General features: G+C 38.8%; 2 protein-coding genes across 6 annotated transcripts in view; one reads left to right on the top strand and one right to left on the bottom strand.

Moving 5' to 3' along the window:
- cyldl (cylindromatosis (turban tumor syndrome), like) lies at nt 1–12,999 on the bottom strand. Of its 5 annotated transcripts, none has more exons than XM_026933382.3 (15): nt 12,773–12,999; nt 11,531–11,972; nt 11,188–11,457; nt 10,318–10,414; nt 9,917–10,098; nt 9,527–9,671; nt 9,304–9,433; nt 8,946–9,056; nt 8,089–8,180; nt 7,447–7,510; nt 5,637–5,790; nt 2,734–2,842; nt 1,668–1,786; nt 1,239–1,464; nt 1–1,100 (listed from the first exon to the last, which is right to left on the bottom strand). In XM_026933382.3, the coding sequence occupies exons 2-15, from the start codon at nt 11,954–11,956 to the stop codon at nt 916–918; spliced, it is 2,310 nt and encodes a 769-aa protein (XP_026789183.3). In that variant the 5' UTR covers nt 11,957–11,972; nt 12,773–12,999; the 3' UTR covers nt 1–915. The 5 variants fall into 5 exon arrangements, with proteins under 5 accessions (XP_026789183.3, XP_026789185.3, XP_026789182.3 ...); XM_026933384.3 differs by having other exon boundaries at nt 9,974–10,098; nt 12,763–12,998; XM_026933381.3 differs by having other exon boundaries at nt 12,763–12,997.
- A 101-nt stretch (nt 13,000–13,100) lies between these two features.
- The window catches only part of zc3h3 (zinc finger CCCH-type containing 3), a 64,154-nt gene continuing 63,678 nt past the window's right edge, over nt 13,101–13,576 (top strand). Inside the window, exon 1 of the mRNA XM_034311953.2 lies at nt 13,101–13,243. Within this exon, the coding sequence (XP_034167844.2) occupies nt 13,198–13,243 (46 nt within the window). The 5' untranslated portion in view covers nt 13,101–13,197. The remainder of the gene's footprint in view (nt 13,244–13,576) is intronic.

Raw genomic sequence — 13,576 nt, 5'->3', positions numbered from 1 at the left:
AACATGTTTTGGGAAGCTTTATTAAATCAGTGATCCCAAAAAATTGCAGTTTCCCTGAGAAACATCTGATTGTATTAGATGCACAAAGTAAGGAAGACATTTCAGTGCATGTTCGAGACACACAGTATTTTTTTTTTTTTCCATGGATCACAACCCCTTCCACAAATAAAAATTGGCACAATGCCACCAAAAACATAAACAGGAATGCCTCCTTTAGATGGTTGAATCTCATTAATACCACAGCTTAACAGCAAATGTACAGCAGTTTTTGATCATTCTTGACTTTCTTTCATTTGTATGGCAACGGTACCATTACATATACAGCAGGCTATTTCACCGGTTTATAATATTTGTTTAGTATCGGTGATCTCAATATGTACAGGTCTGGCAGTGTTTTCTGGATACAACAGGATGTTGTGTGATTAACAATACATTACATTCCTCATATGAAGAAATAAGGCAATAAATGCAACTCGGGAATTATTGGACTTGGTAAAAGAAATCGCCACTCTTTCCCTTTTCAGAGTAAATTTCTTGAGTTTTATAGGATCAGGCATTATCCTTTCCTAGAAACTGAATAAAAAGGTGGTACTAAAAATTCACAGTCGGCGATAACAATATTTTGCATTAATTATGTCCAATGTTTGTTTCAAGGCACTATGCAAAGTATACTGTGTCTATGTAAGTATACTGTATTTCCTATTAGTATCAAAAAGCACCATCCAAAAAGTAATGTGCTATTTCATCTCCCAAAAGTCCAACAATCAGCTGAAAGCTTGGAGAAAACACGGAGAGGAAAGTTTACCTTTCAGCATTAATCATTAGTATACTAACAGGAATGTCAGTATTCCTTGAATTCAAAATGTTTGTTTGCTGTGTGGGTGAGTGTGTAGACATTTGTACTGATTGATTGTGTCAGCGATACAGGGCCATGCTGGGGCTCTGGTATAGGTACATATAGCCATCACAGAAGAGTCTCTTTGCCACACCATCCATTTCACGAGGAACCTGCTTAGCCAGCTCAGCTAGAGGCATACTGAGGTAGCGTGCCACTTCCGGACATGCTTTAACCTCCGGAATGTTGAAACCATCAGTCTCACCTAAGAACAGGTTGTGTAAATTAGTACGATGGTGCGCACACAAAAATATACATACAAAAATAAAAAGCTAAGACTAAGGCAAAGCTAAAACATACAGATATTCCATGATGCATTTTCATTTATCATTTTTGCACTCACCCACTCGGTCAGCCATGCTATCAAAAAAGATCCAGTCAGTTATTTTTGGTCCGTATTTGACAAAGGAAACATAGTGGCTGGTCTCTATGCAGAGCACGGCAAACAGTTCCAGTTTTTCTTGTGGAACTGTGTGTGCTAGACTACCAGGACTGCACGAGTGAGGAAATCCTTCAGGGAAGCGCAGGGATGTGGGTTTATGAGACTGTCGGCTGGGGTGAAAGTGGACCTGAGCAGGATGTACAACAGGATCAATCATTTCTAACACAATTTACAAAGCATTGCTGTAAAAGAAACTCTAGCCTCCCAAAAAAGCATTCTTTGAACGGTAATATCTTTGCTAGACTTCATTACAGTTTGGAACAACAATTTGGAAAATAGAATATTATGGATATTCATGCAGCGCAAATAAAAGTGTATAAACAGACCCACCTGAGTTGAACACATATCACAGAAAACCTTTAATCCTGTACTGCTGAAAACTGAATCTGTGAAGCACTGGCTACACTCCACATGGGCCAGCTGTCCACACAACACACACTGCTGAAGACCTAAAACACATATACACATGCGTAGAAAGTACTGATGTAACTGAATGTGAATACGTTGTTCAGAATGAACACATAATACACTATATGACCAAAAGTATTGACACCTGATCATAATACACTATATGACCAAAAGTATGGACACCTGACCATCACACCCATATTTGGATATTCTCCAGAATGTTGCCACAAAGTTGGAAGCACACAGTTGTATAGAATGTCCTTGTATGCTGTAGCATTACAATTTCCTTTTATTCAAACTAAGGGGCCCAAAACATGCTCCAGAATGACAATTCCCTGTACACAAGGCGAACTCCATGAAGACATGGTTTGCTAAGGTTGGAAAGGAAGAACCTGAGTGGCCTGCACTGAGCCCTGACCTCAACCCCACTGAACACCTTTGGGATGAACTGGAACACCGACTGCACCCCAGACCGCCTCACCTGACATCAGCTGAATGAACACAAATCCCCACAGCCAAGCTCCAAAATCTAGTAGAAAGCCTTCCCAGAAGAGTAGAGGTTATTATAACTGCAAAGGGGGACTAACTCTGGATGTTTAAAAAGCACATATGGTTGTGATGGTCGGGTGTCTACATGGCCATATAGTGTATGTTCTAAACAGATACAAATACGGATATGAATATGAGGTGTACTACAATTTTTTTTTTAGAAAGCTTGCCAGAAAGGCTCACAGGCCATCTGGTTAAAACTAGAGGTGTACATCAGGGTACACAGGACGCAACAACAAAGTCGTACACAAGGGAGGTTCAGACTTCAATGTGGGCAAGAGCAAGTGATCCGAATACAGATCCAGATACAGACATTTGGAGCACTAAACAGTTAGAGACACAGATGGTGATTGTGTTATACTCTGTGTATAAAAACTGCTAAAGTTAAGGTCACACAATCACAACTGGACGGATTTTAATGAAGACATAGGTGTCCTACCGTTGGACAGAAGAGCAGTGATATCTAGCTGTAGCGAGGGAATGATTTTTGGAAACATTTTAAACTGCTTCCCAGAGCGAGGCATTGTCAAGATCAGGCAAGAAGGCACCTAGAGTCATAGAAAGATACAAATAGAAGGTTAGAAGTGAGAAGTGGCTGTAAACACAGTGTGTTATGTGTAATTTCCTCTAATTTCCCCTCGGGATCAATAAAGTATTATCTTATTAATGTAAAGGTGTAAGGTTGTCAGCTGTGGGAGTTCATGTTCCTCTGTAAAGTGCAAATACATTGCTCATTTGCTGAAGACAAAAGATGCTACATCTTGATTAGTAATTAATTTTTTATGAGCACTTCGGCTAAAACCTTCAATACATCATAGATATCAGCTACAACATATCCAACTCAATCACCAGACTTCACAAATATCTTCTAACAACTAGACTGGTTACCAGTTTCATTCAGCTCCTGCTTATGACATTTAAAGACTTGCTTCTTAATATTCAGAGCTCCTCCATGTCTCTACTCCAGTGCACACATTCAAGTCCTCTGACACGCATCTTCTAGTCGTCCCCAAAATCAGACTGTCCACTATTGAGGGCTGGTGAATTAGTGTCTTAAATCAACTTTGGAACATCCCCGTATTTATCACCCTTTAAAACAAAACTAAAAATGTTACTTTACTTGCAAGAAACATGTACTCTTTCTTTCTATTGTTAGTCTTTTTAATTTTCATTCCTCTTCAGTAAGTGCTTTATCCCGGTCACAGTCGTGGTTGGTCTGGAGCCTGTCCTGGGAACACTAGGCATGATGTAGGAATTCTCCCCGGATGGATACGTTTTTTAATATATACAGGAACACCTGTACACCTGCTAATTCATACATTTGTCCAATCAGACAATCATGTGGCAGCAGCACAAAGCAAAAAAATCATGCAGATAATGTCAGTTAATGTTCACATCAAACATCAGAATGGGGAAAAATGTCATCTCAGTGACTTTGACCGTGGCATGGCTGTTGGTGCCAGATAGGCTGTGTGAAAGTCCCAGGAGATCGACAGCATTTCAGAGACTGATGATTTCAGTACAGCAGCGTTTCAGAAGAGCAGCGTTTCAGAGACTGATGATTTCAGAAGAGCAGCGTTTCAGAGACTGATGATTTCAGAACAGCAGCGTTTCAGAAGAGCAACGTTTCAGAGACTGATGATTTCAGAACAGCAGCGTTTCAGAGACTGATGATTTCAGTACAGCAGCGTTTCAGAGACTGATGATTTCAGAACAGCAGCTTTTCAGAGACTGATGATTTCAGTACAGCAGTGTTTCAGAGACTGATGATTTCAGTACAGCAGCATTTCAGAGACTGATGATTTCAGAACAGCAGTGTTTCAGAGACTGATGATTTCAGAAGAGCAGCGTTTCAGAGACTGATGATTTCAGAACAGCAGTGTTTCAGAGACATACTGATTTTCTGAAATCATCAATCAGAAACTGCTGATCTTCTAAGATTTTCACACACAGCCATCTCTAGAATTTAGACAGGATGGTGCAGAAAAACAAAAACATCCAGTGAGCAGAAGTTCTGTGGCTGGAAATCCCTTGTTGATGAGTGAGGTCAGGGAACTGGGCAGAGTGGAAAAAGACCAGGCGACACATTTCTAATCTTCAGCTGCCCAGCTCGTCAGTGTTGATGAGCCTTTATCCACTGTAGGCTCAGATTCCTGGATTTGGCTGACAGGAGTGGAAGGATTTTTCCCTTTTTTTGCTTTTCATGTGAATAATAACTGAAGCTCTTGGCGTGTCTCTGCATGGTTTTATGCACTGCACTGCTGTCACGTGATGGCTGATTGGATAACTGGATGAAACAGCAGGTGCACAGGTTTACACAGTGAGTGCATATTTACTATTTAAAATTTTTCACAATTGATGGAATTTCAGGAAGTTGAATTCCAGCTTCCACCTGGGGATGTCACATTTTCTTCTTCCCTATTTCTTTTTTTCTTCTTTCTCTTTTGCACTCTCTTGGCTTTATTTCTCACTTTGTCTTATTTCTGTCTTCCATTTCCTTGTCTTTACTTTTTATTCCTGTCAACTTTCATTTACTCTATTTTTACATTCCACTCACATTTCCCTTTCTTTACGTCTCGTTCCTCATTCCTTTATTCTTTCTTTTTTCAGTGTGCTCTTTATCTCTCTTTCTGGTTTCCTCTTTCTAATTTTCTCGCATTCTCTTTCTATCATTCTCCCTCTCTCAATCACTTTCTTTCTCTTCTCTCTCCCTGTCTTTCATGTATCCTTTCTTACTTTCTCACTTTTCCTTTCTTTTCTATTTCTCAGTCTATCCCCTTCTTACTTCCTTTTTCTTTCTTCTTTTATTCTTTTTCTCTGCTTCCTTCCTTTTTGTCTTTCTGTTTTTCTTGCATTCTCTCCCTTATATCTCCCTCTCTCCATTCTTTCTTCCAGTTCCTCATTATTATTACTGTTGTCATTAATGTTGTTGCTTGTCTAGCAGTGCATACATGATAGTGCAGCACCTGAATACATTTCGCTGTTGGTCTTTAATCACAAAACTCCTAGTTCTACAGAAAGACGGTGTCTTGTGGTCTACTTTGCAATGGAAATGGAATAGGAGTGCGAAAATAACCCAACCTCATGACTAACTAGCTAGCTTTTAGCAAACTCACGGGAAATGAGAATGGGAAAGCACCCATACTGCACATTTATTGGGTGTGGTGTTATTATTAGAAAGTGCCACTTATACGAGCTCTTCAGCATTGCCTGATGATGACTCACTGATATCAGGAGTTAGCCAACAGCCCCACCTACAGGGAAACATCACCTTACGATTTAAACAGTGCACTAAACAAGGAAACATGTAATGGACTAGGAAGCATGCACACTGCAACTTACCTCTGCTAGTTTGATGCCATTGTTGTAGAAAGAATGCTCTAGCAGCTGCTGAACTGTCGGTAAAACCAGACTGTGGTTGTAATCCATGAAGATTTGGTACAAGTAACTTGTCTGCTCCATCTCTGTTAAACCTTTAGGCTGATTACATGATTTCCTAAATAAAGACAGGGAAAAGAGAGATTAATACAAAAAAATAAGTATCATCCATCCATTTTTCCATACCGCTTATCCTACACCTATCACAGGGGACTCGGGCCACAAGGCAGGAGACACACTGGACGGGGTGCCAACCCATCGCAGAGCACAATCGCAAAACACGCATTCACACATTATGGACAATTTGGAAATCAGCCTACAACGCATGTCTTTGGATTGGGGGAGGAAACCGGAGTACCTGGAGGGAACCCCTGAAGCACGGGGAGAACATGCAAACTCCATGCACACAGGGCAGAGGTGCGATTCGAACCCCCAACCCCAGAGGTGTGAGGCGACAGTGCTAACAACTAAGCCCTCGTGCCCCGCCCCAGACATATAATAATGTTCACTTAGGAGTATAAAAAAGCCTAAATTTGTTCTTACTTGTACAAAATACAAAAGTGAAGGAAGTGATAAATTGTAATAATAAATATTAAATACTAATTGTAAAAAATGTGTGCATTTCACTGACTTTTTTTCAGTCCAGTTTTTAACCACATATGTTATATGAACAACCCTCTGAAATTCAATTTTGACATTATTTAGATGTGCACAAAGAAAGGAAACATTTTTTTAAATCAGAAATACATGTTAGGGTTACAAAATGATATGACTAATGATTAACATAACTGAATTTATTTTTAATAAGCCAGAATGATATTGAAAAAGCAGCAACTGTGTGATGACGTGTCTTTTTTTTAGAGGAAAAGAAAGACCAAGAGAAATCATACACTAAGATCACTAATTCTACTTAATGATGGTTGAAAAAGCCTGCTGCATTCGCTGGAATGTGACTATAGCCAACAATCCTGTGGTTTCAAGTTGAATATGCCAACTGATTAGATAAACTGATCAGCAGTGTTTTGGATATCAGTATCTGCTGATAAGCCACTCAGTAAATGTGGTTCAAATGGCATGTTAATTGACATCCTGTTAGCTTTTCATAATGTTTTAGTGTTACTCCAAACCTTGTATATAACATTATGGAAATTTAAGCAAAAGACTAAAGACTTTCATGTAATGTTAATGCCGGAATCGACTATAAACTCCAACTTTTAAACTGCTCCTCAGCCTACAAACATGGCCACCTTGAACTCCAGTTCCCAGCATACACACTCATTGTCCCCTTCACAGTCACCTGACTACTGATTACACACACCTGGACTCAATCACTACTCACCCACCCACACACACCACTACTCCACTCCACCAATGCAAAGTATCGTTCAGTGGATCTGTTCCTTACGTGCCCTGACTTTGCTGACTAGGAGTGATATTCTGTTTTTTTTCCTGAGTTTGGTACTGTTCATTGGCTTTGAGAATGTGTTGATCTTGGTTTGCTCTGTTTCCTGATCACCTGACCTTTTGCATGTTTTTTGGAATTGTCTGCAAACCTGCTTTTTTCATTAAAGCATATTTCTGCAACTGCATCCACATGACAATTCAATTAATTAGCAGATCCAAATATGATTATCTCCTACATGAAACCCCTTCTGAGTCAGTCCTCTTTTGTTTTGATAAATCCTACACATTGCATTGAAATGTTTATGCAGTTAACACACAGCTTTGTGCATATTACACCTCTGTATCATGAGGGACATGCTGTCTTACTTACAGTTTCAGTAGTGGCTCCAGTGACAGAATGTCTTGCATGATGAGAGTAAGAAACTCTTCTGGATCTGAGTGTAGAAAAAAGGCACACTTAATATTTAATACACTGCTGACTCTTCATGCAACTGTATTGGCTTTTATAATAAAACCAGAACTAGAAATAAACTCTAATCTGTATTTATTCATTTGGTTATACAAGTCATTTCTGAGTGTCTGCCATATAAGTCATATATCTGAAACTTGCAACTATAGAATTATTTAACATTTTAAAATACTGTATGTTATATGCGATTTTGTCTTGCAACTACTGTCACAGAAAATTAATCAACACCTTCAGACCAATCAGACTGAAGAATTCAATAGCTTGCTGTATAAAGACTCTTAACTGCTGAGCTGGGACTGCTTTTTTGCTGTTCATAATTATATACTGTATCTATATTATACATATGTCACTGATTTACATAAATGTGAGCATGGACAAAGAAATGCATATATGTCTGATATATAAGAAACAGGCAGATCAATTAAAATGCGCCTTAAATCTTAAATCAGAAATTATTTTCCAACATTATTGTATATTATTCTGTAGAAACCTATACACTATATTTTATATATACTTTCCTATAGGAACATGTAAAGTGAACACCTTTCTCATCCGTGGTGTAGCTAGGACAGTGGCCTCGCTCCTGCACCTGCTTCCGAAGCTTCATCACACTTTTCTCAGGGACAAAACCCTTGCTACACACACACACACACACACACACACACACAGATACAAACTTGAGATATCCCTAGGAAAAAAGGGCACTTGAGCACATCCAGAGTCATGAAGAAGAGAATATTTTATTGCAATGAAGAGCATGAACTCAATAAGAAGATGTCTCTATCTGTTTAGTGCTCCAAAGATCTGTATTTGGATTTAAACCTTAAGTGGGCGTGGCCTAAACCAATATGAAACCTACCACTATGCCACTGGAAACAGTGGAATACACTGGAAAAGCCAAGAGGTAGAAATGCCAGCACTGTCAAGATGGTGTGTGAATTCTGGCTCTCGCAGTTCTTCAACCTCAGCTACATCACTTCAGTTCATAATGGATCTCAACTAGAGACGAGCGTGGGAGAATTTCTTTTAATTTCATTCACAGGGTTATTATTTTTCTTTGAGCTTGGCTACAAGCTTCATATTTGTCCTCTCGCTTGCGCCCGCACGCAAGTAAAAACCTCCCACTTGCATGAATTTGTCGTTGTATTCTGCGTGATCCCAATCCCGACACACACACACACACACACACACACACACACACACACACACACACACACCCTTACCTATTGGTGGAGGCATAAAAATGAGTGCGCTTCCTATTTGTGTCTGTATCCGTTTAGAACACATTATCTGTTCCAAATAACGTATGTATTAGTACTCGGTTACGCCCGAGAAATAATTTTAGAAAAAAGTGCTGTTCCTGTAATGTGGATTTGAAATGCGAGGTGAATAAAGTTTACCTGCGCAGAGGACACACAATGTCCCTCAGAAGAGTTTTCTGGATGGGTTCATCATTCGGTTTAGTCTTTTTAAACAGAAGAGAGTCCAGTACTGATGAGCAGGAAAACAAACTAAAACAAAAATAAGATTAGTAAAGACAAGTGTATAGTGTAGTGAAAAAATTGAAAAGAAAGAATTTATGCATGATGCAATATTATACACGCTTAACTTAGGGTACATGTGCACTAAAGTGCATGCTTATAGTCTGGTGCACAGACACTACAGTGACATTTACACAGCAGAAACATCTAACCATAACTTGAACATAGTATAACCTGAAACCCTGCATACTGCTCTAATTGTTAAGCAGGTCCAAACCTAAAGAGGGCAGAGTCCATGTAACAGGAGTTACAGTGACCCTGGATGCCCTTCATCGTGCCAGTCAGTACCGTCTTCACGTCCTCAGACCTCAGGGGTGGGACAGCTGGTATATCCTGTCCATCATGGCCTGTAAACACACCCACATACAAAAAGCTTATAAGATATTACTATATGTAGTCATAAGCAGTACTGCTATGAATCAGGAAGAAATATTATGTACCAAAGTGTCCATTCACTGCAGTCTCTCCCAGGAAACGATCACCAGGCCGACAAGAGGACACCTTCACGAAGAGGCCGTGCTTAGGTGCACATGTGAAATACCGAACATCTTTGAACGTCCCGTCACTCACCCCACATGCCTCTTTCTGAAGAAGAAAATTTCATTAAAAAAAAAAAAAAAACAGGTCAAAGAGTCATCACGAAAGTGCCTTTAGTACGAGTGAATGTTTTCTATTTATAGCAGTTGTAACTGTGTTTTTCCTCACTTCTGTGTCATGGTAATAAATGCAAATGATTACACTTAGCACAAAGACTGGAATGAGTCAAGGGGTTTTCCCAAAAGGTAACCTATTTCACAGTGTTACCAGAAGAGGTCAGTGTTAACGAGTACCAGTTCCAGGCCAGCCATTCTACTAGGTCTGTCTGGAAGAGAGCCAATCCAACGCACTGTTGCAAAGGCAGGTCCTTTAGCCAGATTAACCTCCACCACGGAGCCCACTTTTAAAGCCACATCAGCACCTGGATCCTTAACCATATCTGGACTGTCAGAAATATCCATCCTTTCTGGTTTACCTGAAAAGAAAACATTAAAACCATAAAGAAATACAATTCATTTATATTCATATCTATACTACATTCCTCTTAATTTTAATATATGCATTAAAATAGCAACTATCTACAAATTTAAATACATTTTAGAGTAGAACTGGTTGAATTTTTAACAAATGGTTTGGATTAATAAAAAAAAACATTTTATTTCCATAAAAATCAATTCATAAGGTAGCCACATACATTTGTGCCAGTCACCTGTATTTAAATCTTCCTCTTTAATAACGCAGTGCCATGGAATTTCTCTCTCTCCTCCAGCCTTTCCATGTTCATCCGTGTCCTGTGAGGAGACAACAATCAGCACTGATACCTAATTCCAGAAATGAAATTATTTATTTATCCTATAGTGGTTATGAAGGAGTTCTACAGGAGAATAAAAATGATGTTATGTAAGGAATAAAAGATGACAGGGTGTGCTGTTATAGGTAGTGAGATGCAGTCTGATGTGAAGCTGAGTAAACCACCCTGAAGATGATCAAGTCTGATGAAGTCTTTCATTCATACCACTTGCCAACAATTACATTTTGTTTAGTCCTAATAAAAACCAGACATGTCATACTTTTTACCCATTTATAGTTACATTAGTAGAATGTCTTTATAACAGCTATAAATACTTTCTCTTTCACCAGACTCTTATTTTTGTCTATTGAAGATAATAATACAAAAAAATGCAATTAGTCATACTGAGAAACCACAAAACTGTCTGTCTTGAAGACTTTCCAGTGTCAGAAGACTTACAGCTTTCTCTCTGACTGTTACAAAACACAGACAGTGGAGACTCCTTCCATAAAAGCTATATAAATGTCTCTTCATATAACTTCACCATATGAACAGTTACATTTATTTGTTTATGTGGAATACATTCCATACCAGCCCGTGTAAGCTGTTACTATACAAATAATAATGTATTAAATTTAGCATGTTAATATAAACTTTGGAACTCTGGAAATACTGACAGAGCTGCTGTTATGAAAAAAAAAAAAGTATCCATGCCTTCTGACCAATCAGAACTGAGAATTTTACTGCAGTGTATAATAAATACCATTAACATACCGTTGAGATCAAAATCATGCCATCTTTCATAGGATTCAGGACCATCCCATGCTGACAGTCGCTTTTATCATCAAGAATGTAGGTTACGCGATCTCCAACAGAGAGTGTCTGTGTGAGATTCTCTGGGATGCCAGCCCATGGTGCTGACAGTTTGGGATGCAGTGGTCTGATTCTGGTGAAAGGGACAAAAACGCCACAATCTTTCTGACATTTAAAGTGGGATTTGTACCTGTAGGTTCCATCACTCTGGCCTTTACCCTTATCTTCTCCCTGAGAAGTGAATCAAAATACTTTAGTGAATCTCGTTTCGCTCATTATAAACACAGAACAAACTACTACTCACCTGCAGTTCAACTCCAAAAAATACTCCTGCAATAGGATCCAGTACACCTGGATCAGAGAGAGGGCCGATGTATCTAATCACACCTTTAAGCCACTCGCCATTCTGCGCCACTGTGACTTCTGAGCCTACAGTCAGTTCCATAGCTTGGTCTAAAGCCTCAGACTGTGTAAATTCCTTCAGTCTCTCTTCACAACTTTCAACTGCCAGGAGAAATTCGGACTTTTGCCGTGACAGTGGCTGCAGAATATCAAGCGGCAAATTATAAGTTATACTGCTACCTATACATATGACAGGTACAGTGTCCTTCTTTTGGTAGTTTAGAGAATATAGATTCTCTTTTATGTAGCAAATACTTCCTGCTCTGACCCAGCCGACTGATCGACTGGCTTTTGTGAGGATGACGTAAGCTTTATCACGGGAGGCCATTGCTGTTAGGAGACGCCTGCAAACATGTAATAAAAAAATGAAAGTGCACATTAAATCATGGGTTAAGGCAGAACATTCCAGGTAACAGTACCAATTTGGATCACTCATCGTTCAGGTTTTGGATAAATATGCACATTTATAACATGTCTTCTCTTAAACTGTAGCAATAACAGCATTAAACCTCATTAAACCTCAACAGAGAAAATGTTTAATTCACTGTTTCTAATCTGAAACTTTGATGATGGCTTTAAGCTCCGCCCACTTCACAATCACGTCATATCATATATCCCTGAACAGCTTGATCAACTGATGGTAATTTAGGAGTCATTATAACATAAACATATTTTTTTTCACATAACAGCACATGGTAGAGAATGTCTTTACAGTGAAGGAAGTATTTTAATTCTAAATATATCAAAAGGCTAGATTTTTGGTTTTATTAAGTATGCATAGTTATTTAATTAGATGACGCCTCATTAGCATAAGGGAATGTAAATTCTTTCCAATACAAAACACACGTCTAAAAATATCAGCAATCAGCTGCCAAAGCTGGACTGTGATAACTGACGTTTTGGACGATGATCACTTTTTATTCACTTGGTTTAAATGCAGTGATCTTTACTACTTTCTGTGTGGGGAAACTTTATTTCCTCTTTCTGCTCAGGAAGAAAATGAAAGCATAACAGAAAAAATGGACCTGTGTGGAAAATACATGATAAACAAATACATGATAAACACATATTTCATAACTGAACACACATTCGACAATGATTATTAGGTGAGGAAACTAAAATGTGAGACTTTACCTGCTTTTACCTTCTGTTTTCTCCAGACAGCCGATTTCACCTTGTTTACTTTCGATTTCTTCAATCCGGCGGTGTCTTCAAATCCGACTTTAATACAGATTCATTATGTCCGTATTACAAAAAAACAATGCTCCCTAAACATTTTTGGGGGTTTTCTGAGTTTCCTACTCGCTGTCGTCTCTCCAACAACAACTTTCGCAAGTTTGTGTCATCTGTCACTACGGTGCGGTTTGTTCGTATTTGACGCATCAACGTTGGATATATATGTCATTACCCACACCATCACCACCATTTAGTTTACTATAGATCATATATGCGACGAACGCTTCGTGTGACGCAGTTATTTTTTGAACATCTGATTGGACAGCTGTGTTGGAACGTCAGCCACACACGGAACCGTCGCTGTTTAATGACGAAAGCGACCTGGATTGAAATATGGCCGAACGCGAAGCATTGGAAAGGGAGATAGAGAAGTTACAAAGTAAGAAACTAATATATTTTTGATAAATTTGTTATATATTTATGTCTTTTATTCAACTAAACGTTGTTAAGTTAAACAAGCTTCACTTCACCGTGTGACGTTAGATAGCTCTTATCTGGTGTAGGATGAATCCTAAATGTTTACCTCCACCCTATATACGTACACTACGTAGGGGAGGAAACAATGGTTTTTATACCCTATGTAGTGCACTAATCACGCAGTAATTAACAATTTGGGGTGCAAGCACAGCGTTTGTTTTTCCAAAACCCGAATGCTTATTATTTACTTCGTATTTTATGGTTTGTTTCAGTTTCTTTGTTAGTGTATTTCTTA

Source organism: Pangasianodon hypophthalmus, chromosome 2 (assembly GCF_027358585.1).
Source record: "Pangasianodon hypophthalmus isolate fPanHyp1 chromosome 2, fPanHyp1.pri, whole genome shotgun sequence".
Taxonomy (NCBI): Eukaryota; Metazoa; Chordata; class Actinopteri; order Siluriformes; family Pangasiidae; genus Pangasianodon; species Pangasianodon hypophthalmus.
This window is presented reverse-complemented; position numbering and strand designations above follow the sequence as displayed.

Excerpts from the sequence above, each read along its gene's own strand:
- cyldl (XM_026933382.3), bottom strand. The coding sequence starts at position 11,956 with ATGGCCTCCCGTGATAAAGCTTACGTCATCCTCACAAAAGCCAGTCGA. Across the intron at positions 5,791-7,446 it reads CTGGAGCCACTACTGAAACT|GAAATCATGTAATCAGCCTA; the intron begins GTAAGTAAGACA and ends GTCTTTATTTAG. Across the intron at positions 1,465-1,667 it reads GTGATATGTGTTCAACTCAG|GTCCACTTTCACCCCAGCCG; the intron begins GTGGGTCTGTTT and ends CATCCTGCTCAG.